The 27146-nt window shown below is 40.6% G+C and overlaps 1 protein-coding gene across 12 annotated transcripts in view; it reads left to right on the top strand.

Annotated features, from left to right (window-relative positions):
• The window catches only part of ATG13 (autophagy related 13), a 42011-nt gene that overhangs the window by 6083 nt on the left and 8782 nt on the right, over positions 1 to 27146 (top strand). For 6 of the 12 annotated variants that reach the window (XM_019975235.2, XM_019975236.2, XM_070767648.1 and 3 more), the window contains 10 exons: positions 13258 to 13339; positions 14307 to 14387; positions 14765 to 14884; positions 16838 to 16884; positions 18335 to 18475; positions 21372 to 21412; positions 22172 to 22268; positions 22610 to 22708; positions 23518 to 23611; positions 26668 to 26766. In XM_019975235.2, coding sequence (XP_019830794.2) covers positions 13271 to 13339; positions 14307 to 14387; positions 14765 to 14884; positions 16838 to 16884; positions 18335 to 18475; positions 21372 to 21412; positions 22172 to 22268; positions 22610 to 22708; positions 23518 to 23611; positions 26668 to 26766 — 888 coding nt within the window. In that variant the 5' untranslated portion in view covers positions 13258 to 13270. The remainder of the gene's footprint in view (positions 1 to 13257; positions 13340 to 14306; positions 14388 to 14764; positions 14885 to 16837; positions 16885 to 18334; positions 18476 to 21371; positions 21413 to 22171; positions 22269 to 22609; positions 22709 to 23517; positions 23612 to 26667; positions 26767 to 27146) is intronic. The other 6 variants (XM_070767650.1, XM_070767652.1, XM_070767651.1 and 3 more) reach the window with 1 other exon arrangement.

Below are 27146 nucleotides of genomic sequence, written 5' to 3' on the forward strand. Positions count from 1 at the left end.
CAGACACAACCATTTATATGAAATTTTAAAACAGGTAAAGCCAATCTGTGGTGACTGAATAAGAACAGTGGCTTCTGTTGGGAGGTAAATGGCTAAAAGAAGACACTCGGGGAGTCTTGGGTGCTGATGTTGGCTGTGCCTTATCTGTGTGCCAGTTGCGCTGGTGGGATTGGCTTGTGAAAACTTACCAGGTTGCAATCTAATGATATGTACACTTCTCTGGGTGTGTATTTTCAATTAAAAAGCTTACTTTAATGAAAAAATTTTCATAATAAAACTTAAAAAAATTAGCTTGAAGACATGCAAATTACAGCTACATTGGTTTTCTGAGAGAAGAACTACTATCCATTGTTTTTGGAAATTAAAAAAAAAAGTTAACAAATACAGCAACAGCCTTTTTATCTGGGTTATTTATTATGGGTTAAAAGGGAAAAGAGTAATAAGGAAATACAAGAGAATCATATGTTAATACAAAAACTTGCCCATGAGTGTTCTTAGCTGTATTGTTCACAGTAGCCAAAAAGAGGAGGCAACTTAAATGTCCATCACTTGATGATTCAGTTAACACAATGTAATCTGTCTATTCAGTGGAATATTATTCAGCCATAAAAAGGAATGATGTACTGACATATGCTCCAATATAGAGTGAACCTGGAAAATATGCTCAGTGAAGGAAGCAAGTCACATTTCCTTTATGAGAAAATTCCAGAATAAGTAAGTCCATAGGCATAAAGTATACTAGTGGTTGCCAAGGAGAATGAGAAGGGGAATGACAGATAACAGACGTGGGATTCTTTTCAGTGTGATAAAAATGTGAGGATGGTTGCACATCCTTGTGAATATACTAAAAAACACTGAACTGTAAACTATAAAACAGTGAATTTTATGGTGTGTGAGTTATAACTCTGTTAAGAAAAGCTATATAAAGTGAATCTTTAAAAACTGTTGACCCACCGCCTTTCTCAGCATTCTAAACCAGCATGTTTAACAAGTTCACAAGTAAGCATATTTCCTCCTAGGGCGCCGACTCTCCTGCCTCAGAGGTATAGGCTCTTACATTGTCTTGTTCTTTGGAGTTCTTGGTGTTTTATTTCCATGTGCAATCCATAAGTTTTTAAATTCTGAAATCATCGAGCTAAAAGTTGGAAGGAAGGGTTGTAAGTGGCCTGGCTGTCAATGATCCAAATCTGTGAAAGTTTCTCTCAAGTCTGCTTCAAACTTTCTTCTGCCTGTTTCTAGGGGTTTTGGTGGTTCTAAACAAGTTTTTAGGTTAGTTTATTGGCTTTTTGTTTCCTTACTCTTCATGCACAGGATGTAAATTTTGGATCTTATATCTTTGTACCTTACTGAGTTATGCTTTTGAAGTTTTAGGGTGGCTTCCCCACCTCCCAACCTTGCCCTGATAGATGGCAAACCTGCTTATTGCTTCTCTAGGGTTCTTCTGGCCTCTGATGAGGAGCACTTGACTCTGGGGTTTTCTGCAGGTTTCTACCTGCTTGTAAGCTTGAGATATGATGCCCACCCGCTGCAGTCTTGTTCTCATGTGTTCATTACAAGAATCTGAGCTTGCTCCCCACAGGCCTCAGCTCCCTGTCATCAGTTTTCCCTTATATTTATGGCTTTAACTCACCTTTTCTCTGGAACCTGGAATTTTTCAATCTTTCTAGTTTAGCTGTGTATCAAGACCTTTTTTATTTTCATATTTTATCTGCATTTTTATGTGCTTGTAGTGGCGGGTGGTGGGGGCGACTGATAACATCAGTTCAGTCCATATTGCTGTCAGACCTCCTCCTCAAAGATTTTAAGCTCATGTCTGTCATAGTGCAGTGCATTAAACTCTATGTCTTATTTACTCTCAAGGCAAGGATATCCTGTGATGGGATCTTAGAAGTACAGCTAGAGCAGTCATTCAGATGTTTGAAAAATTGTATTTGCAATAGGTCTACAAGGAGATAGAAAACTTTTATGCCGGGTGAAAATTAGTTAAGATCTTTACCCTACTATAGCCCATTTGATGAGAATGAATTTTGTTTCTGAATTAAAAAAATTTTTTTTAAATGAAAGAAATACAGAAAAATTGTAAAAATATAACTCTTCAGCTTGGTTCACATAGGGTTCACTCTTGGCCACACTGCTTTACTTTTCTCTGTCAGTGGCAACATAGTATATAACAGAGTGATACACAATTTCTTTTTTTTCCTGGATTCTTGAGAAAGGTTACTTGTATCTCTTTAGAATAAGTATATGACCAAAGTGTAATTGTATCAAATTCAAGAAATTTAATATTGATGCAATGCCTTTAGTAGTGTATAGTCAGCATTCAAATGTTGCCAAATAGTTTTCATACTGTCCATTATAGCAAGTTTAAAAAAAGTCCTGGATCAAGCATTGCGTTTAGTTGTCATACCTCTTCTATTGCCTTTATACTATAACAGTTCTTGAGACTTTTTCTCATGTTAAAATTGACAATTTTTGAAGAGTAAGAGCCTCTTATTATGTAAAAGTTCCTGTTTTGCAATATAAGCTCATCTGATTGCTTCCTTGTGGTTAGATTTGGGTTATACAATTGACTAGAAAAGCTCCGTAAGTGTCATGTTGTTCTCACTACATCACATCAGGAGAATGTAATGTCAGTTTTTCAGTTGTGGGTATGTTTCTCTGATTTATTTATTTATTTATTAAGATTGTGTTCACTGATGACTCTGTAATTAATAATCATCCACATGAAGACTGTTAATATACCATTTGCCAACAAACACATTTTCATGTCATGAATTTATCATCCACTGGTGATTTGCTTGAACCAGTTAGTCCTGCAATGGTTGCAAAATGGGTGATTTTTCTAATAATTTTTATTTCTTATACATTTACTAATTGGCAGTTTACAGGGAAGAAGTATTTTTTTGTCCCCATTTATTATAGAATTGCCTTTGAAACCAGTGTTGGAGAAAATACGACAATTCTTCCTATATAATAATGACTGTGGCAAGAAAAGATTATCTCTGCTCTTTCGCACTGTTATTTGAAGAAGTAAATGTAAAATTGTCAGTTTTCATTTCGGTGTTCCCCATACTTACATACTGCATGATAAGCATGAGTTTAAAAACACTTGATGGTACAGAGTGTTATTTAAATACTTATCAATCTTGAAAATGTTTGTGCTAAGTGTTTGTCAGCAAAAAAAACTTTTTTTAGTTAAAGGCAAAAGTATCCTGTTATCTCTGTAATAGTTTTGAAGTTACTATTCTGTAGAGTATTGTGAATAGAAATACGCATTAAAGAAATGTGAAAGCAGTGTTGATAATATGCCAGGAGATGTTACTCAAAACAATGGAATTTGCTTAATAACATTCATCCTTAAATCAAGGAAACTTTAACTCTTTAATATTAGAGTGGTTCAATATATAAATTTGTTTAAAAAGAAAGTAAGCTAAAGTTGTCTAAGAGAATTAGAAGATAAGCTACAGGGGCTTCCCTGGTGGTCCAGTGGTTAAGAATCCAGCTGCCAATGCAGGGGACCCGGTTCGATCCCTGGTCTGAGAAGATCCCACATGTCGCGAATCAGCTAAGCCCCTGAGCCACGACTACTGAGCCTGCTCTCTAGAGCCCACGAGCCACAACTACTGAGCCCACGTGCTACAACTACTGAAGCCCTCGTGCCCAGAGCTTGTGCTCTGCAGTGAGGGAAGCCATCACAATGAGAAGCCTGTACACCGAAATGAAGAGTAGCCCCTGCTCACTGCAGCTAGAAAAAGCCCATGTGCAAAAACTGAGACCCAGGACAGTCAAAACTTCAAATAAATAAATAAATCTTTTTTAAAAAGAAAAAGCTACAGAATGGGAGAAAATATTTGCAAAAGACATATCTTTTAAGATAACAATGAGTTACCATTTCACACCTATTCAGTTCAGTTCAGTCGCTCAGTCATGTCCAAGTCTTTGCGACCCCATGAATCGCAGCACGCCAGGCCTCCCTGTCCATCACCAACTCCTGGAGTTCACTCAAACTCATATCCATCGAGTCAGTGATGCCATCCAGCCATCTCATCCTCTGTCATCCCCTTCTCCTGCCCCCAATCCCTCCCAGCATTAGAGTCTTTTCCAGTATTTCAACTCTTCGCGTGAGGTGGCCAAAGTACTGGAGTTTCAGCTTTAGCATCAGTCCTTCCAATGAACACCCAGGACTGATCTCCTTTAGAATGGACTGGTTGGATCTCCCTGTAGTCCAAGGGACTCGCAAGAGTCTTCTCCAACACCACAGTTCGAAAGCATCAATTCTTCAGCGCTCAGCCTTCTTCACAGTTCAACTCTCACATCCATACATGACCACTGGAAAAACCATAACCTTGACTAGACGGACCTTTGTTGGCAAAGTAATGTCTCTGCTTTTGAATATGCTATCTAGGTTGGTCATAACTTTCCTTCCAAGGAGTAAGCGTCTTTTAATTTCATGGCTGCAGTCACCATCTGCAGTGATTTTGGAGCCCCCAAAAATAAAGTCTGACACTGTTTCCACTGTTTCCCCATCTATTTCCCATGAAGTGATGGGGTCAGATGCCATGATCTTCGTTTTCTGAATGTTGAGCTTCAAGCCAACTTTTTAACTTTCTTCTTTCCCTTTCATCAAGAGGCTTTTGAGTTCCTCTTCACTTTCTGCCATAAGGGTGGTGTCATCTGCATATCTGAGGTTATTGATATTTCTCCCGGCAATCTTGATTCCAGCTTGTGCTTCTTCCAGCGCAGCGTTTCTCATGATGTACTCTGCATAGAAGTTAAATAAGCAGGGTGACAATATACAGCCTTGACGCACTCCTTTTCCTATTAGAATGGCTCAAATCCAAAAACACTGACAGCACCAAATGATGGAGAGATCGTGGAGCAACAGGAATTCTCTCTCATTGCTGGTTGGAATGCAAAATGGTTTAGCCACTTTGGAAGACCATTTGATGATTTCTTACAAAATAAACATACTCTTCCCATATTATCCAACAGTTGTATGCCTATTCCTTACTGAAAGGAGTTGAAAACTTGTTTTCAGCAGGAGATTGGGGGCTTCTTTGGAGAAATTCTTCTTTGGAGAAATTCCCTCAGAGGGAAAATATATTGTAACAATTTTTCTGTTTGTAGGTCCCTCAACTAGAGTCATGGGTCTTGACTCTATTAGGACTCCCCACTCCTACCTGTCACTCTGTGATTCCTTCTTTCTATCTTTAGTTGTGGAAGATCTTTTCTGATAGGTTCTGGTCTTTTTCCTCAAGAATTATTCTATAAATAATTGTAATTTTGGTGCTTGTGAGAGGAGGTGAGCTCAGAGTCTTCCTACTCCAGTACCTTGCTGCTGCTGCTAAGTCACTTCAGTCGTGACCAACTCTGTGTGACCCCATGGACAGGCATCCCACCAGGCTCCCCCGCCCCTGGGATTCTCCACGCAAGAACACTGGAGTGGGTTGCCATTTCCTTCTCCAATGCATGAAAGTGAAAAGTGAAAGTGAAGTCGCTCAGTCATGTCTGACTCTTAGCGACCCCATGGACTGCAGCCTACCAGGCTTCTCCAGTTGTGCCCAACTCTCTGCGACCCTATGGACTGCAGCCCACCAGGCTCCTCTGTCCATGAGATTTTCCAGGCGAGGATACTGGAGTGGGTTGCTTTTTTCTCCTCCAGGGGATCTTCCCAACCCAGGGATCGAACCCCGGTCTCCTGCACTGCAGGCAGATTCTTTACCAACTGAGCTACAAGGGAAGCCCTTAGGACCTCCCAAAGGCCAGTTTTCTGACATTAGAGAGGAAGGGCACTTAGAGGGTTTAGAATGGGCTCTGACTGCTTCTTCTGGGACTTTCAATCCTGTTTTCAGCCCCGTCTGCCACCCTACTTTAGGAGCTATCTGGTGACTAATTCCTTACCCTTTCTCAGGTTATTTGGTTCAGATGAGCTTTCTTTGCTTAGGGTTTCTCCTGCTGCTGGCCTGGATATCAGCTATGCTTGGCTTATTCCGTTATCTGTTTGTCCTACTTTGCTGGACTTTGATGCTGTTATCTCTTGTCTGTGTGTATGCTTTTTAAGTTCCTCACTCTTTGTTTTTTAGAAGTGAGTAGAACAAAACAAACATCAAAACCTTTATTTGCCTCTCCCCAGTATTTTGTTGACATCTTTCATTGTTATTTCCTCTTCTGGCTTTATTTATAGCTTTTATATTTCTGTACTTTGAATTCAGGATTGGTAAAATAGTGAGATGAATGGTTTCTGTTTATTTTAAAGATTTATTATTTATAAAACATTTATTTCAAATGCTAAATTTAGCATTTCAGTGTGAACGTAAGTAAAAGATCTGGAAAACCTGTCTACCCAGATAAGTGTGCTTTTCCCTTAGCTGATTATATCATTTGCAGTTAAGCCATGTTGTAGAATCTCTGTGTAGTATTTGGATGTTGGTGCTTATCTACATCCATTGCATAACAGTGGGAACTTTACTTATTTAATGGCATCTTTGTGTGTTAAAATACAAGTCATCTAAAATTTACCGTCTTAACCATTAGTGAGTGTGCAGTTCAGCAGTGTTAAATGCGTCCACACAGTTGTTCACCCTTCTCCACTGTACATCCTCATAACACTTCATTTTGTGAAGCAGAGTTGACCTGCTACATAGTAACTCCCCATTCTGTCTCCCCCCCCAGCTCCTGGGAACCACCATTATACTTTCTGTCTCTGCAGTTTTGACTTTTCAGTACTTCGTATAAGTGGAATCCTACAGTATTTGTCTTTTTGTGACTGACTTATTTCACTTAGCATGGTGTCCTCAAGGTTCATCCATGTTGTAGCATGGTCAAATTTTCCTTCCTTTTTATGGCTGACATTTCATTGAACGTATATACCACATTTTGCTTATCCATTATATTTTCAGGTAATTATTTAAAGACATTAGTATGGTACAAGTCTGCACATGTTCTAAACACTGTGGATACAGATATGCATACAGATTTCTCAGGTTTCGGCAATAGGTGAACTGAGAACTTTCAGGTGTATAAGTTGGGTTTAGAAAAGGCAGAGGAACCAGAGATCAAGTTGCCAGTATTCATTGGATCATAGAGAAAGCAAGGGAATTCCAGAAAAACACCAGAAAATTCTTAAAAAGGTGGGAATACCAGACCACCTTTACCTGTCTCCTGAGAAATCTATATGCAGGTCAAGAAGCAACAGTTAGAACTGGACATGAAACAATGGACTGGTTCAAACTTGGGAAAGAAGTATGATGAGGCTATATATTGTCACTCTGCTTGTTTAACTTACATGCGGTGTACATTGTGTGAAATGCTGGTCTGGATGAATCAAGCTGAAATCAAGATTGCTAGGAGAAATATCAGCAACCTCAGATATGCACATGATATCACTCTAATGGCAGAAAGTGAAGAGGAACTAAGGAGCCTCTTGGTAAGGATGAAAGACTGAAAAAGCTGGCTTGAAACTCAACGTTAAAAAACTAAGGTCATGGCATCTGGTCCCATTACTTCATGGCAAATAGAAAGGGAAAAAGTGGAAATCCTGACAGATTTTCTTTTCTTGGGCTCCACAATAACTGTGGACAGTGACTACAGTCATGAAATTAAGACACTTACTCCTTGGAAGGAAAACTATGACAAACCTAGGTACTGTATTAAAAAGCAGAGATATCACTTTACTGACAAAGGTCCATATAGTCAGAGCTATGGTTTTTCCATTAGTCATGTATGGATGTAAGAGTTAGACCATAAAGAAGGTTGAGTGCTGAAGAATTGATGCTTTTGAATTGTGGTTATGGAGAAGACTCGAGAGAGTCCCTTGGACTACAAGAAAATCAAACCAGTCAATCCTAAAGGAAATCAACCCTGAGTATTCATTGGAAGGACTGATGCTGAAGCTCCAATACCTTAGCCGCCTGTTTTGAAGAGCCAACTCATTGATAAAAGACCCTGATGCTGGGAAGGACTGAAAGCAACAGGAGAAGGGGCAGTAGAGGCTGTGACAGTCGGGTGGCACCTCTGACTCAATGGACAGGAGTTTGAGCCAACTCCGGGAGATGGTGAAGGACAGGGAAGCCTTTTGTGCTGCAGCCCATGGGATTGCAAAGAGCTGGACATGAGTTAGTGACTGAACAACAACAACAAACCTGCAAGCCCTACTTTGGCTTAGTCCTCTAGAAGCTGATGTATTTTCTTAGGCTTCCCAGGTGGCACTAGTGGTAAAGAACCCGCCTGCCAATGCAGGAGACTAAGAGAGACAGATTTGATCCCTGGGTCAGGAACATTCCCTGGAGAATGGCATGGCAACCCACTCCAATATTCTTTCCTGGAGAATCCCATGGATGGAGGAGCCTGGTGGGCTATGATCCGTAGAGTCACAAAGAGTCAGACAAGACTGAAGCAACTTAGCAGCGTATTTTTCTTAAAACCTGTCCCATCAGGGGTCTTAATGTAGATAGTCATTTTGGCAGTTATAACATGTTGATAACAATGACTAATGTTGGTACTTGTCTGTAAAGAAAAGAAAGTCAAAAAAAGAGAAAAAAGTCAAGTATATGCCTTGTCAGCCAAGAAGAAGACCCTGTCTAGCCTCTTGGTGTCAGAATTCCAACATTCTTGCCCCCAAGGTGGAGAAAGCTATATGAAGCTAATAGTGGATTGATAGAATTTTAGTTTCCCCAAAATGGTCTCCTTTTAAGAAAGGCAACATGTCAATCACTTGATGCTTCCTTTCTCAGTTTCATTTCTCAATTAATAAATTTCATTCATGTATATAAACTGTCTCCTGTAACTGAAGTCCCCCCAGACCTTGACTGAACTAATAAAATTAGTTTCTTTTGAGCCTGTACGTCCAAGCACTAGACCCTGGGCCAAGATAATCATTTATTTGCTAGTTTCAGTGACCAACATCTTTCCTGAAAGTGCCAGCAGGCTTCCAATTACCTTTTCAAAAATCACTTCCCTGTTTTCCCTACTGATTTTGCATATATAAATAGTTCAAAGAAGTAGTAAAATTTTGGAATTTCTATGCCTGACTTAATAGAAGAAAGAGGGGGGGGAAAAGGCTTTTATGGGAAGAACAAACAAGTTTCTTTAGGAAACACGAGTGTTGAGGAGAACAAATGGGAGAAAAGAAAGTTGGTGATAATATTTGCTTGTGTGGGTGCAAATGGTCTTTGTGTCTTTTTCATGACCATGAAACTCCCCCAGATGGGGGATTTATATTAGGTTTACTCTTGGTCTCTCTCCTGGGAGTAGACGCCAACCTGAAATGAGAATTTATGGCAGTCCTCATTTCTTAGAAGTTGCTGCTTTTAGTCAGATAAGGGAAGCGCTGAAAAGGTTTTCTACATCTGTTGAATCTCAAATGTCTTTAGCTTAAAATAATCTTTATGCCAAAGTAGCATATTTTAGAATGGCATAGCCTGATCCTCTTCAAAGGTAAAGTGAGATCTGGTATCTCTTCCAGATAAGAAATGAGGCTTGAATTAAGGTGGTTATCTATGGAAATGAAAATGCTGCAAATATAAAGGATTTTATATAAGCAGAAGTTTGAAGGATTTAGTAATTGGTTAGCAGAGTAAAGAGCAGGAAGAAAAGTTCAACTGTGGGTCTCTCTCTAATGTTCGTACCAAGTTTCCCTTTATAATCCTGGGAGCACTCAAAGAAGGAATTTTGTAAGAGCAAAGCAAAGGTAAACCACCTATTACTTGTAGAGGATGAATTAACATCCTTGGCATCCTAGGCCTAAAGAGACAGTAAGTGCTGGTGTCTTTCTCTCTGTGGAGACACCCCCCCCGCCCCGACTTTGGGGTCAGTAACTAATTCTAGTTATTGGATAATCCTTTTAGTGCTTCCAGTGGTACAAAAAGTCGCAAGAGTCATGCCATTATAGTGTTTGTGTCGGTAGATTCTCTGATAGTAGGAACACGTCCCCACTTTAGGGGCAGCACAGTCCTCCAGCACTATGCTTATCTCAGGTCTATGGCTGGGTTGCTTCAGGGCCTTAAGCTGTTTAAAGCTTTAAAAGATCTTTTTATTTTTACTTTAATATTTGTTTAAGTGGGTAAAGGACTTCCTCAGTAGCTCAGATGGTAAAGCGTCTGCCTACAATGTGGAAGACCTGGGTTCAATCCCTGGCCCGGGAAGATCCTCTGAGAAGGAAATGGCACCCCACTCCAGTACTTTTGCCTGGAAAAGCCCATGGATGGAGGAGCGTGGTAGATTACAGTCCATGGGGTCGCGAAGAGTTGGACACGACTGAACGATGTCACTCACTCTTAAGTGGGTAAAGGCTTGAATTAGCACTTTGTAAAAGAGGAGGATATCCAAATGTCTAACAAACACACGAAAAAAGTGCCAGGAGGGGAAAGGCAGTCATTTAGGCATTAAATTAAATGCCTTTAAAAAGGCATTCAATTTAATCATCAGTCATTCAGTGCAGATTAAATGAGATACCACCACACTCCTACCAGGATGGCTAAAATGAAAGAACCAGCAGTTCCAAGTGGTGCTATGGCTGTGGATCCACAGGAGCCCCAGTGCGTTTGTGGTGGTGATACAAATCGGTACAAACCCTGGACAACCGTTCAGCAGTGATTGTCAAAGCTAAATACAGGCATACCTTGGACGCATTGTGGGTTGGTTCCGGATCACTGTGATAAAGTGAATTACATGAAGTTTTTTGGGATCCCTGTGCATATAAAAGTTGTGTTTTAAACTATAAACTATTAAGAGTAAAATAGCGTTATGTCTTTAAAACACAACATGTAGGAACCTCCCTGGCAGCCCAGTGATCCCAGTGCAGGGGCACAGGTTAATCCCTGGTTGGGGAACTAAGATCCCACGTGCCCCACAGTATGGCCTTAGAAAAACAACAACAACAAATGTACAAAACTTCATTTGAGTTTTGGGGCTACAATACTTTGGGGCTTCCCTGGTGGCTCACTGGTAAAGAATACACCTGCAAGTGCAGGAGACACATGTTCAATCCTTGATCCGGGAAGGTCCCACAGGCTGCAGAGCAACTAAGCCCGTGCGCTACAACTGTTGAGCCTGTGCTCTAGAGCCGGGAGCCGCAACTCCTGAGCCCACGTGCTGCAACTGCTGGAGCCTGCACACCCCAGAGCCTGTCCTCCGCAACGAGAGAAGCTCCCACTTTGTTGCAACTAGAGAAAAGCCCACACGGCAACAAAGACCCAGCACGGCCGAAAAAAAAGAATATTGCTAAAAAATGATGCTAACCATCACCTGAGCCTTCAGTGAATTGTAATCTTATTGCTGGTGGAAGTTTCGAAGTATTTGAAGAATTGCTAAAATATGACACCAAGACACAAAATGGCGCTGATGGACTTGTTCAACACAAGGTTGACACAAACCTTCAATTCGTTTAAAAAGGGGGAAGCAGCATCTGTGAAGCACAGTGAAGTGAGGTGCAATGAAACAAGGTATGCCTGCTGACCCAACTCAGCACTCCTGGCTTTACATGGGACACCAGCAAGGGTTTTTATTCACCAGAAATGTCATGCAAGAATGTGATAGCTAAAAGCAGGAGACCACCCAGATGTTCATCCGTGGAATTTATAGATGGTGACATATTCATAACATGGAGTGCCACACAGCAATGCAAAGGAATAAACTGCATGCATTGTGAATGGATCTTACTAAGTACAGGAAGCTACACAACAGAAGAGTTAAGACCACTTGATTCCACTTAGAAGAAATTCAAAACAGACAAAGCTAATATGGTGATAAGAGGTTAGAATAATGGTTACTTCTTGGTGGGTTTATTGACCAAGGGGACACAAAAGGAGCCTCTGGCTTATAGGAAATGTTCTATAACTGCATCTGGGTTGTCATTGTATGAGTGTTCACATATAAAGTATTTACTGAGCTGTACACCTAAGGTTTGTGCATTTCACTGCATGTAAGTTCACACCTCAATAAAGAATAGTGTTGTTTTAAACTTGTACTCATGATTTCCTGTTTCAACTCTATCCTTTTCTTAAAACTAGCTTTCCCTCTCACTTTCTTTTTTGTTAACTGAAACCCATTTAAACTTTTTGCACTCAGTCCTTAAATCCTGTCAGCTCTTCCTTTAAAATACCTCCCATCCATATTTCCAAATCACGTCTCTATTAGACTTTTAGCCCTGGCCACAAGCCTGAATTAGTGCCAAGGACCTAATTGATTTCCCTGCTCTTCCTACTCAAAACTATTCAACAGTGTGCCAGCAGTGCTATCTTTCTGACGCACCGTTTGGATTGTGTTGCTTCGTCTTCTCAAAAGCCTCGAGGGTGCTCCCCTTCCTGGCGTCAGTCTTTAGCACTGTGTTTGAGACTCTCGTGGTCTGGCCCAAACCAGCCATACACAATCACTGGAAAATTGGAGTACTTAATAGTTTAAAACCCATTTTTCTCCTGCCTTTGTTCATGCTCTTCTCTGCCCTAAATGCTTTCTTCTTCATACCAGCCCCTTCTCATCCCACCCCCACCCTGCTGCTGCTAAGTCACTTCAGTCGTGTCCGACTCTGTGCGACCCCATAGACGGCAGCCCACCAGGCTCCGCTGTCCCTGGGATTCTCCAGGCAAGAATACTGGAGTGGGTTGCCATTTCCTTCTCCAATGCATGAAAGTGAAAAGTGGAAGTGAAGTCGCTCAGTCGTGTCCAACTTTTAGCGACCCCATGGACCACAGCCTACCAGACTCCTCCATCCATGGGATTTTCCAGGCGAGAGTACTGGAATGGGGTGCCATTGACTCCCACCCAAAGTTAAACTGATTTAGTGGTCTTTTGAAGGAATGTTGGGCTTCCCAGGTGGCGCTAGTGGTAAGGAACCTGCCTGCCAATGCAGGAGACATAAGAGACGCGGGTTTGATCCCTGGATTGGTTGAAAGAATGTTAACTTATTTTATGTTTTAATAAAGTTTTTGCCTCATTAAAACTTAGTCTTCAATATGCTGGGTAATATAACTTTTTAAATGAATAAGTTTAAAAGCTCAAAGTTTCATATTCAGGTAAAATGGCTTTTCTCATCTTTGTTCTAGGTCTATAGATTTAGCTCTTTGGAGTTTATTTTCCTCAAAAGATAGTATCTTCTGTTTTTCATGTTGGTGTCTTTAGTCGAGGGGAGGGGAGGTTTTACCTCCTACATGACTATTCATACAGCTAGTAGACAATGCCATCTCTGTATGCTTTGTTGTAGCAATCCCTTTTAAAACACAGTCACATTATTCAACACTTTTTTTTTTTTTTCTGTTTTAGATTCCTATAGGCAATGGAAACTGATCTTAATTCCCAGGACAGAAAGGACCTGGACAAGTTCATTAAGTTTTTTGCCCTCAAGGTAATATATCCGTTCTCTTGAGCCTAGAACTGTTAGAAATAACTTCCATGCCTCTCCCTTTTTGGAAATACAGCATAACAGCTTGCAGCTTGCCCATTTTAAGGGATACTTCTGTCTGTTGTAAACCAAACTGTGAAATTTGGGGGCGGTACTGGGGGTGTAACTAAAAAGCTTCCAATTTTCCAAAGCTACTTGTTAAAAAAAAAACATTTTTTTTGCAAGCCTGTTTGCAGAAATGTCAAACTTATTATGCCAGGTTATTGGCACAGTATGTTCCCTTGGGGTGAGAACAAAGACTGGACTAGAATGGACAGCAGTTTGGGCATCTTTCCCTAAGCATCATCTACCTCTGAATTCTCTCACTTTCCGCTTATTGTCCCCTTCTGTGTAAATGAAAAATTAAAACTGAATTTTGAGTGCTATAGAAGGCATCTTTTCCTAAATCTAAAAATCATTTCCACCTCTATCTCGCCTTCCTCTCAACCATTGCTATGTAAGAACAAGCCATGCAGTAGATTCTGGTTGTAAAATTAGCCGGAAGACTTTTGCCATATGGGCCAAGTCATATGAATAATTGTGGATTCCTTGGTTTAAATCTACTATGATTACATAAGTGTATGGCAGTGAATATTTAAACCTACGATTGGACTTGTTTCTTGATGAAAGTCAGAGCCCCCACGTGCAGCTTTCCTTCTGCCATGTGAGTGTATTATAGATTACAAGCCTCAGACTATGGTTTCTCTTAATTGGTTGACACTAGGTCCTCAGGAATATTTACAGTATTATTTTTGTGCCCTTTTTTTTTTTTTTCCTGTTCTTGATGGTTTTAAATCTTATCCTTTCCTGAAGTATAGTTAAGATCATTGGCACCTTTTTAACCCTGCATTGAGAGGGTTTTAATCTTGATTAGGAGCCAAATCAGTTTGTTGAAACGTCACCTTTGATTTTTTTGTTTGGTTTTTTTCAGACTGTCCAAGTGATTGTCCAGGCTCGACTGGGAGAGAAGATTTGTACTCGTTCGTCTTCTTCCCCAACGGGTTCAGACTGGGTAAAATTCCTGTTCTTTGCTGAGGGATATACTTTGGTGTTTGTCACAAGGAATCATGGTGTAGTAATAAATAATAATATTTCTAGTATTACTAAGTCATAACATTAAAATGCCTAATTCCATTTGATCCATTCACTTGGAAAATTCATTCTTCATTGAATGTTAGTCCTGGATGTTCTTTGGTTTTCCTCTGTGATGAGTGAAAACTTATCAACCTGAGTTTTGGGGCCTTGATGCAAGACATCTCTTAAGGGGAAAGGAGAATTGAATGACTGTCCTTAGTCAGGGTAAGGCCTACGTTACTCAGTATCCAGTCTTACTACTTTGATTCCATAATGTTCCTTGCGAGTGTTTAACACAAAGTTCTTGTATTCTAGTTCAATTTAGCAATCAAAGACATCCCAGAGGTTACACATGAAGCAAAGAAGGCCCTGGCAGGGCAGCTGCCTGCTGTTGGGAGGTCTATGTGTGTGGAGATCTCACTCAAGACTTCTGAGGTAAGGTTATGGCCAGGACAGGGTCTTAACTCAGCACCCAAAGCACTTTACACTCTGGTTCCAACTCAGCCTTGTTCCTACGCTTTCCCTCTCTGATCGTCTCATGGTTCTCTGAGGAGGTCATGGTTTTTGTACTTATTCTTCCAACCACTTGGAGTAGATTCTTCACTCTCATCTTCATATATGTATCATCTGTAAGTGATGTGTTTCTACTCATCCTTCAACACTCATATGCTCTAAAAGATCTCCCTTTCTAACCACTCTCTAGATTTCCTGTGTGCTTTGTTTATATTTGTTTCTTAGAGTATAACTTGCTGGAATGTGATTTTTTTTTTAATGTGTTTTTCCACCTTTTTCCATGATGCAAATAGTTTTTCTTGTATGTTTATTAATCTATTTCCACTACAGGATTGTGAGGCTGTGTGGAATAATAAAAGGCTAATGGAGTTTAGAGCTATACAGAACCAAATTCAGAGCCTAGCTGAGTAACTCTGGCCAAAGTACTTAGCCCCACCTCTACCACCACCACACTTCACAGTCTTGTGGGGCTATACTTCTTCATTTAATTTTTATTTGTAAAGTGTATAGATAAAATATGGTATACAGTTATTACATGTTCCTGTTGATACTTTACACTTTTATTCTTGAGGTCAGCAGCTATGCCACACCTTTTTATCTGTGTAGTTCTTCAATTCTCTTTGAAACGAGGCAGGATATAATAAATAATCATCTCTGTGCCTATCACAATGCTTTGGATGGCACATAGTAGGCTCTTAATTTTTTATTGTGTGAATGATGTCAGTATGTAGTCTGTAGAAATCTTAGTACCAAATAAAACAAAACATCCTATTCTCTTTATTGAATTACTGGTGTATACTGTGAGTTATTTTCCTTAGTGATCCTTAGGGAGTCCAAAAGGAAGAACTCTCTCATCTCTCAGGCATCTGTGAAATCAGATTCTACACTGTTGTGAGTGGACTTCCCTGGTGGCTCAGTGCTAATCTGCCTGCCAGTGCAGGAGACACAGGTTCGACCCCTGATCCAGGAAGATCTCACATGCTGTGGAGCAGCTGTTGAGTTTGTGCTCTAGAACCTGTGCTCCGCAACAAGAGAAGCACCACAGTGAGAAGCCCCTACACCCCAGCTAGAGACTAGTCCTCGCTTGCTGCAACCAAAGAATTGCCCTCACGTAGAGCCTGGGTCTCCTGCACTGCAGGCAGATTCTTTGCTCCTGAGCCACTGGAAAGCCCTGGTAGAATACTATGTGGCCATTAAAAATAATGTAGAATTTTTAATTATAAGGAGAATTCCATGTTGTACTTACTGATTAAAAAGTGATCAGTTCAGTTCAGTCTCTCAGTCGTGTCCAACTTTTGCAACCCTGTGAACTGCACCTTGCCAGGCTTCCCTGTCCATCACCAACTCCTGGAGCTTTGCTCAAATTCATGTCCATTGAGTCGGTGTTGCCATCCAACCATCTCATCCTCTGTCGTCCCCTTCTCCTCCTGCCTTCACTCTTTCCCAGCATCAGGGTCTTTTCCAAGGAGTCAGTTCTTCATATTAGATGGCCAAAGTACTGGAGGTTCACCTTCAGCATCAGTCCTTCCAATGCATATTCAGGATTGATTTCCTTCAGGATTGACTGGTTTGATCTTGCAGTCCAAAGGATTGTCATGAGTCTTCTCCAACACCACAGTTTAAAGCACATTAAAAAGTGATAAAAATAGTATATACAAAAAAAAAGATAAAAAATAGAATGTATGGTATGAGCTCACTTTGATTTAGGAAAATCACTGATTGTATTATAAGTGATGTCTTCTTTTTGCTTATTTATACTTTGTAATATTTTTATAGTGGCTGTATTGTGCTTTATAATAAAAAAGATTATCAAAAGCAAAACTGAAATATCTTTTAATAATATCTTAACAATACCTTTTATTGTTCCATTTACAGGGAGATTCCATGGAGCTAGAAATCTGGTGTCTGGAAATGAATGAAAAGTAAGTGCTCTAGGGAGCTCAAACTGATGTTCTGTGATAACCAAGAAGGGTGGGATGGGGTGGGAGACGGGAGGAAGTTTCCAGAGGGAGGGGACATATGTATACCTATGGCCGACTCATGTTGATGCATGGCAGAAACCAATACAGTATTATAAAGCAGTTATCCTTCAATTAGAAATAAATAAATTTTAAAAGTATGTAAGTGCTCTATCTTAGAATCCTTGGTTGTGGTAGCTGAGGATAAAGTGCACGACATCACGTGAAAAGCAGGGCTTGTATCAGTCACGGAGAGTGTTCTGACCACTTAACAAAGCTGGTAGGTCTTTGCTACAGTTGGCTTCGTGCTTGGCTTCCAGCCCAGGCACAGCAATGACCTTCAAAAGGAGTGTCGGTCCAGAGAGATTCAGACAACACAGAGGAGCAGAGAGAAAGCTGAAAAAGGATTTGTTGTTTTCCCAGAGTACACATAGTTCTCTGATTAAATCCCTTGAGCTCTTGTAACATGACTACTCTGTTTTGTCTGTTTTCTGGGTGGCAGACGTCCAATAAGATTTCCCCTCGCCACTCCTTCAGACATGCTGTGTTGGTCACGGACTAGGAATGCGTGTTATTTTCCCCTCCATTTTCTTTTTTCAGGGCAGATTAGCTGAATTCCTGCCCGAATTTCAAGAAGAATATATAGGAAAATTGAAGAAATAGCAACACATCAAAATAAAAATCTTTTTAATAAGTATGAGTGGTATAGGCATTATTTTTCTTTCTTAAAAAGCAATTGCCAGGTTATAGTCCAAAATTTTCGTACCAAGCACTTCTCCACATTTCCTGTTAGATGTATAGAAGTAGACTGCTGTAAGATAGTACACTGAAATTATGTTTGTACTTTCAGTAATACAACTGCAATATTGAATTACTGGTTTTTAAGTGTTCTGCTTTATTTCTTTGAAAGATAACTGCTTCAAAGCTAGAAAAAGATATATTGGAGACCTTTTGTTGCCCACCTGCCTTTGTCTGGTGCGTGGAAAGTAAAACTTTGGTCAACATCAACAATTTGTTGATGAGCTGACAAAGCGCTCTGATTACAAGTTTAGTTCAGAGGATGTTTTAATTATAAATTTAATCTTACACAGTTCCAGTTTAATTAGCAACTATCTCTTTTGACTGTAATACTCTTTAAAATGTTATTTAGGCTGCAAATCAGGTTATATTCTATCCAAATTTATGAATAATGTTAACTTTTTTTTTAGACTTTTAAAAATTGAAGTATTAAGTTGATTTTTAATGTCGTGTTAGTTTATAGTGTACAGTAAGGTCATTCAATTATATGTTCTAATGCTGACAAATAATGTCAGTCACTCCATGGAACATAGCTAATGTCTCTATCCATTGCATTTTTGTTCTTTGTTTTGTGATAGCCAAGCAGGAGAATGCTGATAGTGTCTTTGCTCCGCAGGTGTGATAAAGAAATCAAAGTTTCCTATGCTGTGTACAACAGATTGTCGTTGCTGCTGAAGTCTCTGCTTGCTATAACTAGGGTGACACCAGCTTACAGACTCTCCAGAAAGCAGGGGCATGAATATGTCATCTTATACAGGTAAACAGCTCACCTTCATGATTCACACTTTGGACTCATCAATTTGCACATTGTCTGACCAGCATTCAGGTATTCCATGATTAATTTTTGGACAGATATTTGGATGGTTGATGCTATACCTTTACTGTGATTGCCTATCTATTCTCCTTTATGAACCTCAGCTTTTTCCAAAGCAGCCAAGTTCTTTATCCTTTTGTTTATATACAGTCTTGATTGCTATGGAAAGGATTTTTAAATTCTCGGGCAGTTTGGTAGCTCAGTCATGCCTAACTCTTTGCGACCCCATGGACTGCGGCACACCAGGCTTCCCTGTCCATCTCCACTCTGGGAGCTTACTCAAACTTATGTGCATCGAGTTGGTGATGCCATCCAACCATCTCATCCTCTGTCATCCCCTTCTCCTCCTGCCTTCAATCTTTCCCAGCATCAGGGTCTTTTCCAGTGAGTCAGTTCTTCACATCAGGTGGCCAAAGTATTAAGTTTCAACTTCAGTATCAGTCCTTCCAATAAATATTCAGGACTGATTTCCTTTAGGATGGACTGGTTGGATCTCCTTGCAGTCCAAGGGACTCTCACGAGTCTTCTCCAACACCACAGTTCAAAAGCATCAATTCTTCAGCACTCAGCTTTCTTTATAGTCCAACTTTCATTTCACATCCATACATGACTACTGGAAAAACCATAGCTTTGACTAGACGGACCTTTGTTGGCAAAGTAATGTGTCTGCTTTTTAATATGCTGTCTAGGTTGGTCATAGTTTTTCTTCCAACGAGCAAGCATCTTTTAATTTCATGGCTGCAGTCACCATCTGCAGTGATTTTGGAGCCCCCCCCCCCAAAAAAAGTCTCTCACTCCTTCCATTGTTTCCCCATCTATTTGCCATGAAGTGATGGCATCACCGAGTTGGACATGAGTTTGAGGCAGCTCCAGGAGTTGGTGGTAAACAGGGAAGCCTGGTGTCTTGCAGTCCATGGGGTCACAGAGAGTTGGACACGACTGAGCGACTGAACTGATAGAGGTTGTTGAATGGACCAGCGTGGTGGTGAAGAGGACATGTAGCAAAGTGTGAGAGCAGAGCCTGGAAAGTCAGGGTTCCCAAATTAGCCGGGACTCTGTTTCATGTTAATGATGAGCCATGGGTGTTGGCCTTTGGCTTACATGCAAAGAGCTGATTTTGAGAATTGGTATAACAGGATGGAAGGACCATGGATTAGAGAATTAACTAGTTCTGTTGAAGTAATCTAGCAACCCTATGTGTGTTTACTTTTCTAGGCCTTTTTTTTTTCTTTTGACCAAGTTGTAGAACTTGCAGGATCTCAGTTCCCCCCAACCAGGGGTTGAACCTGGGCCCCTGACAGTGGAAGCAGAGAGTCTTAACCACTGGACCACCAGGGAATTCTTCCCCCATCTGCTTGTTTTTATAAATAGAATTATTTTACAAATAATTTTATAAATAAAATTATTTTACAACATAGCCACCCCATTCATTTACCTATTATCAGTGGCTACTTCTGTAGTATGAGAGCAGAGCTGAGTAGTTGCCCCAGACTATATGGCCCACAAGTCTAAAATATTTACTAACTGATCCTTTAAACAAAAGTGGGCTAACCCCTGTTTAATGGTATCTGTCACTTTCGTGCATGTAGTTCAGATATGTATATACATTTCTTTTCTTCCATTCCAGACTGTAATCTGTGAGACCTAGGATTCAGATTCATCCTAGGACTTGTCCCTAGTTTATCTTTATCTCATCCCTAATATCTAACCTTAGGGCTTTGTAGATTGTCAGAGCTTAGTTTTTATTGAACAAACCCATGTATGTGTTTAATTTTCAACAGTATTACTTGAAAAATATGAAAATACATTTTAAGTGTTTTATAATTCAGACTTTTTGCTAATATAGACTGGCCTTCCCAGGGAGATTCATGGAAATATTCTACTGTGTTTAGATTTTTATAGTTGTAGAATAGTCTTGCCTGTTTATTCAGTGGTAGAAAAGATATTCTAATTACTTAGTTTACTTTGGAATGATGGAATGACTTTCAATAAGCAGAGTGAGCCCACCTTGAAGATCACATTTCAAAATCTAGTGACTTCTATCCCATGTTTGAAAGTTGCTAGGAAAGTGGATCTTAAGAGTTCTCATCACTCTTAAGAAAAAAAATTATGTTACTGTGAATGATAACAGATGTTAACCAGACTTAGTGTGGTGATTATTTTGCAATGTGTACAGATATTGAATCATTATATATCCTTGAAACTAATATAATGTTGTGTGTCAATTATAGGTCAATTCTAAAACAAAAATGTCTTATATCTGGTAATAGAAGTTCCAGAACTATTTGCCAATTTTGTCCGTATATTCTCTATTTCCCAATAGGTGTACTTTACAAAGGGCTCCCAGGTGGTGCTAGTAGTAGAGAACTCACCTGCCAGTGCAGGAGACATAAGAGATGCGGGTTCAGTCCCTGGGTCCGGAAGATCCATTGGAAAAGGGCATGGCAGGCCCACTCCAGTATTCTTGCCTGGAGAATCCCATGGACAGAGGAGCCTGGCGGGCTATAGTCCATGGGGTCACAGAGAGGTGGACACAGTTGAAGCAACTTAGCAAGCATTCATGCATATAACTTTACAAATATGCTGCAGAAGCAGGAATAAGGAACTTAAACAGCAGGTCACACTTAATTTTTATTTTTCTAATTTTTTAACCAGTCCTCTGCATAACCATCCTCATGCCTACAGCTTAATCGAATAGTAGCAATACTGCTCCATTCGGAGAGATGTTCATGCAGATGAGAAAAGAAGGGTTGGTTTTGTTGACTTTGTTTCTAGGTGTTTAGTATGCAGGCCCTTATAATAAAGAATCAAGTAACATTTTTTTCTTTCTTCCCTACAGAATATATTTTGGGGACGTTCAGCTGAATGGCTTAGGGGAAGGTATGTATCAAGGTTAAAAAACATTTGTAGTGTTGCTAAGTGTTCTCCTGACTCAGAGATGTGCTTGGATGCTGCCTGTAATATTACATAGCTTGTGATTTTAGTATGTGTGATACAAGTAAGGAAAAGACAGGTCTGGAGAGCCACCAGGGAATGACTGAATAATTTTCCCAAAAGTTCTAGTAACTCAGAATTCTTTGTTGTTCTTTATATGATTGTCTGTTTTCCTAATTTTCTACAGTGATCATGTTAAACGTTTCTGATGAGTATCAACAATTTTGAAAAATTGGAAGTGAAACCAAGAAAACTAGGAAAGTTTTATTGTAATGCCCTGGCTCTTTTCTGTGCTTAGTTCTGGGGTGGCAGCTTGGGTGGGAGTGCAGTTGCTTTATAAATTGAAGTATTTGTGTGAGGAACTCTCTGTGCCCCTTTAATGTCTTATTGGCACATCTGGACAGGGTTGGTTAGGACTTGTTTAAGTCCTAACTTGATTTAATAATCATTTTACCTCTTTGAAGGTAGTTTTATCAGGAAATAGATGCTTTTTCCCCTGCCAGTATTAGGTCAACATAGAATAAATTAAAATAAAATTATATGTATATACATACACATATGTATAAAATTGAGGCTGCTGCATTCAAGGTAGCTAAGTGAGTCATGCCAGAGGTTGTACAAGTGGCTGAATGGTTCAGGGAAAGACGTACTGACGGTAGTGTCATTATTGTCTGGAAAAAAGCTAACTATTTATCTCTTTTCTAGGTTTCCAGACAGTTCGTGTTGGGACAGTGGGTACCCCTGTGGGCACCATCACTCTTTCCTGTGCTTACAGGATTAACTTGGCATTCATGTCCACCAGGTGAGGAAAGAGCCTTGGAATCCAACAGAACTCTTCCAAAAAAAAAAAAAAAGGAATTCTTCCAAAGATATTAAAGTTGTTTTTCTTCCAACCATCCCCCCTCGCCTCAGCTGGGCCTAGAGTTCACCGTTGCCATTGCTGAACTGAGACAACCCAGTCTCCAGACTGGAGAAGCTGAGTGTCCCAGAGCCAACGTAGAAGTGATGGCTTATTTTCAGGGATGCAGGAGTTGAGGTTCTGTGGTTCCTTCCAATAGATAAGAGGCAAAGGGATCTCTGAGGGCTGCAGGGGGCGTGACAAGGCATTCTAACAAATGTGGCCATCTGCTTACTGCATTACAGGCACTTTGAGAGGACCCCACCTATCATGGGCATTATTATTGATCACTTTGTGGACCGTCCCTATCCCAGCTCCTCGCCCATGCACCCCTGCAATTACAGGTGAGGAATGTGGAAAACTCTTTTCCAAACTGTGGCTGGTGGAAACATCCATCTTGCACAGGCCCGTAGAGCACCTTTATCCACACTCACCGATAGGCAGGGCACACGGATGGAGACCCCACGGGGAGGGAAGTGGAGTGGCTGGCTGTATCCTTGCTGCTGCCTGTCAGGTACCCCAAGACGAAAGGTAGACCACGTCTCAAAAAATCCTTTGATATTTTGACCTAGACAGTACTGATTTGACTTTTGGTTTGATTTTACTTAGAAACTCTGAGAGTGGCAGTAATGTGGAGAAAGAATGTTCTTTGCAAATTAGGTGGTTTTCAGGTCACCATTGGCACAGTTCAGTTTTATTCCTCAGAATCAAACATCTCCAGGCCTAGATCCCAGAAAACAGAGTTGTCGAGAGATTGGAATAGATGTGTACCAAGGAAGATGCTGCCTTTCTGTGAAGGATTCGTGAAGTTGGATTGTTTTTTGTCTTTGGAATCTAGATTTTTATTTCACTGCATTCTCTGTTGCTGATGATTCTTTGGCCCTACATTGGCCAGGCTTTAAAAAAACGCTCTCAAATGGTATGTCAGGTGAAATGTTTGGATTTAAAAAAAAAAAAAAAGCCATTGTCAACCTCTAGATGTTGCTTTCTGAACATATTTGAAATTATCAAGGACTCAATGCACCTCTCTTGAAATTAGGGACTGTCGAAAGGATTCTTAGCACAACTTGCATCCATATCTCAGCTCTCTTTGTGTCCTTTCTGAAATTGGCTGCCATCAGTCAGTTCATGATTTCTCTCCCCCTCACCACAGAACCGCCGGCGAGGACACTGGAGTAGCGTGTCCTTCTGTGGAAGACTCTCAGGAAGTGTGCGCCACCTCCTTTTCCACCTCGCCTCCCTCCCAGGTAGGGGGAAACAGGTTCTGGTGTGGCGGTAGTTATTTAGTACATATATGGGCCTTATGATATGAAAATTTTATGTGAAAATTTAGATAACAATCTCTTCTGCTGGTGGTGGTGGTGATTATTTCAAGGAGTTATTTTGAGGAGTAAAGGAGAACCTTCTTACCCAGCAGATAATACTGTAGTATTTCTAGTCTGCAATCTTAACATGCAAGATTCCATGTAACTTTTACCTCCCTGGTGACATCTTACAATTCCCTAGAAAATCAGCCACAGAAAACCCCTACAAAATCAGAATTGTGTTCTGGCACCAGAGAGACACTGAAAGCAACACTTGTTAGAACTAGCAGCTACTTTTTTTTTTTTTTTGGCCGAACCCAGCGGCACATGAGATCCGGGATCCTCATTCCCTGACCAGGGATCAAACCCATGCCCCTGTGGTAAAAGCATGGAATCTTAACTACCGGACAACCAGGGAGGTCCCAGTAGCTGCTGCTTCTTTGAAGTGGTTCCTAAATATGGTTCCTAATAATGGAAGGAGCAAAAAAGGAGCCAGTGATCATTTAGCATAAAATGCCATTAAGACCCCAGCTATGCAGTTTTCCTTAATAGTTACATAGACATCTGTTTGTCTGCATTCCCTCTCTGAACATGATTAGGCTCCATCTTCAGTGTCACAGCCAGTTTCAATAAAACGCAGGCTCCAAGCAATGTGAACACTTCCCCCAAAGAAGTGTATGATATACATGTGGTTCTGAGACTGCTTCAGATAAGGAGTCGTTTTTTCCAGCTGACTGAATTTTAGGGCACGTTTCTTCCCTTCCACCCCAGATTGTTTATCATCTACCCGTTGCCTGCCTCTATTTTTTCCCTCCTCTTTTCTTTCATATTAGATGGTTCCCTAAGTGAATTCTATTTTCCTTTAAATTAGACCCATGCATGTGTGCGTGCTAAGTCACTTCAGTTGCGTCCAACTCCGTGTGACCCTATAGACTATAACCTGCTAGGCTGCTCTGCCCATGGGATTCTCCAGGCAAGAATACTGGAGCCCTTCTCTAGGGGATCTTCCCAACGCAGGGATTGAACCCACGTCTCTTACATTTCCTGCGTTGGCAGGTGGGTTCTTTACCACTCGTGCTGCCTGGGAAGCCTAAATTAGCCCCTGATTATCCTTTTTCACCATCTTACTTTCACCATCTTACTCGGGGGTGTTGGACCCAACAAATTAATTAGCTGTCCGTACATTTTTATCCTCTATATTTTCTTCATTAAGAAAAAATTTAGATTTATTCCATCCTGTGCTTTTAGATATTAAATTAAAAGTATAGTTCTGATTTGTTTTAAAAGCAGGGGTTAAGCACAAAAGCTAACTTATGTGTGAAGGACTTTATAGAAATTCATGGATCACTGTTATTTCTAATGTGACTATTTAAAGTTTAAGAGAGTCTTGTGAAATTGTTTGAACAGTTTGGTTTGGGTGTGTAGGAATTGTTATTCACCCCCCCTCCCCGTTAATATATGTAGGCATACAGATTGCTGTTGCTCTGGAAGAGGGTGGCTTCTGGTATGCTTGCTGACAGGGAGCGATACTGACCCAAAAAAAGAGGAAAGCCCACTTTCTTACTAGTTCACATTCGTGAGTTGATGGTTTTTTAAATCATCAAAATTTGAATATGTCATTTAATGCTCATTTAACAACTGATAAACTCATAAACCATACATAAACTTGGGAGATGTTAGGGGTGGTGAGCCTGCGGCTTTAACACATCAGTTTTTCTTTTTCTCTGATACAGTGGAAATTCAGCCAGACCCCAAAGGTAAAGGGAAGTTAAGTCGTTTCTGTAGCTGAGGTTTGCAGAAAGGTTTATTAACCTGTGTAAGGAGAGCCTGTGTGTTTCATGTTATCAGTTGCCTATTGTGTCTTGTTACAGTTTAAAGGTAGATCTTGTCAAGATTTCATCAGAGAGAGCACCCAGTGGGTGAGCCTTGTCACTGCTCCCTGAGTACTTGTAATCAAGACTATACAGTTTGGTGCAGAAATACTCATTTTGAAGCTTGATGGTAGAACAGAGGAAGAAAAATCATTTACCACCTGGTCTCTTTGTTCCTGTAAATATTGAAATAGTTTCTTCTTTTGTTTAATCTAGGGAATCACATAATTGTTCAACAATTTCTGTTTGAGCTTTTGCTGTGATCCAGTAAATACTAATGGGCTGGTTTTGTTTTGTTTTTCTAGTAAAGTAAGGATCATTGTATCATTTGGGCACAGAGCTAAGTTAATAAATAGCTGTGACTCAGAACCTGTACTGTATCTTGGGGTCCTACCTCCAATTCTAGGCATTAATTAATTAGCTAATTGGCGAGACTTAAAGATGGAACAGCAAGACCCAAAACAATCATCTTGCCCATAATTAGCTTTGAAATCCTGAGTTTTGAAAATGCCCCAGCCTTTACTCCATCAAGTTCTTCTACACCCTCAGGGACTGTGAGCGTGTGCACACACACACCCTGATGCCTACACCTGCATACCACCTCATCTTCCCTGAGCTGATGCAAGAAAGTTCACCGCTGGGTTCCTGAGCATTTTAAAAGCACAGCCAACAAGCATCAACTGTTTAAACCTGAGCCTACAGATTCTGAGTCCCCAGAAGAAGGCTTTCAGTCTAATATCTTAGCCTCAGCATCCTCATTCCTGTTTAGCATACCCTGTGTACATTCTCAGGACCCTCCTGTTGGAAATTTTCTAAAAGAGACCCTCTTTTGACTAAAGGCAGACTAATGCTTGGTTCAGGTTTCACCAAGTCATAGCAGCTCGACTCAGCTTTGCTTTCCACCTGCGCATCAGGGAGAACGCCAGGGATAAACTCTCTTCTTCACACCTTTCCAAGCGGTCCTTTTCAGAAGGCAGTCATACAGCTTTCTCCCTGCTTCCCTCCTGACGTCACTGTACATTTCAGCCTCTATTGCTACTGCCCTTTCCAGAGTTTTTTTCACTTCTTTCTCAAGCCCCTTTTCTTTTTTCTCCCCTGTTTCTCCTGTCTGTGTGTATCTGTGCACAGTGTGTGTTTACGGTCACAAAGGCACTTTTTCAGACCCCTACTCCTGTGGTGACGGACACCCTGAGGGTCCCCACGGCAGGACTGGCCTTTTCCCATCAAGTGAGTCCATACTGGGAAGAAGGGGATACTATCAGATGGTTTCTTTTTATTTGAAAACTATAAATAAAGTACAGGGTATAGTTATTTAAATATCCCCAAGTGTTCTGTGGGTTATTTTGAGGTGCGGTAATTGATTTTCAACAGGATGCAGCCATTGCACCAGCGGCCCAAAATAAGATTCATCATTCGCCCCTCCTCCTACCATTGATGTGAAAAGTACATGGAGTTGTTTAGATCTTTTTTTTTCCCCAGATAAATCATCCAAGAGTGGTTTTCTTTCTTTTTCACTATAAATAGGAACCCTCCCAAACCCAGTGGTGATGGAGGGTGTGATTAAAGAAGATGCCTTGTGTTTCAAAGGGACCTCAAGGTCAAAGAAG

Source organism: Bos indicus, chromosome 15, assembly GCF_029378745.1.
Source record: "Bos indicus isolate NIAB-ARS_2022 breed Sahiwal x Tharparkar chromosome 15, NIAB-ARS_B.indTharparkar_mat_pri_1.0, whole genome shotgun sequence".
NCBI classification, from domain to species: domain Eukaryota; kingdom Metazoa; phylum Chordata; class Mammalia; order Artiodactyla; family Bovidae; genus Bos; species Bos indicus.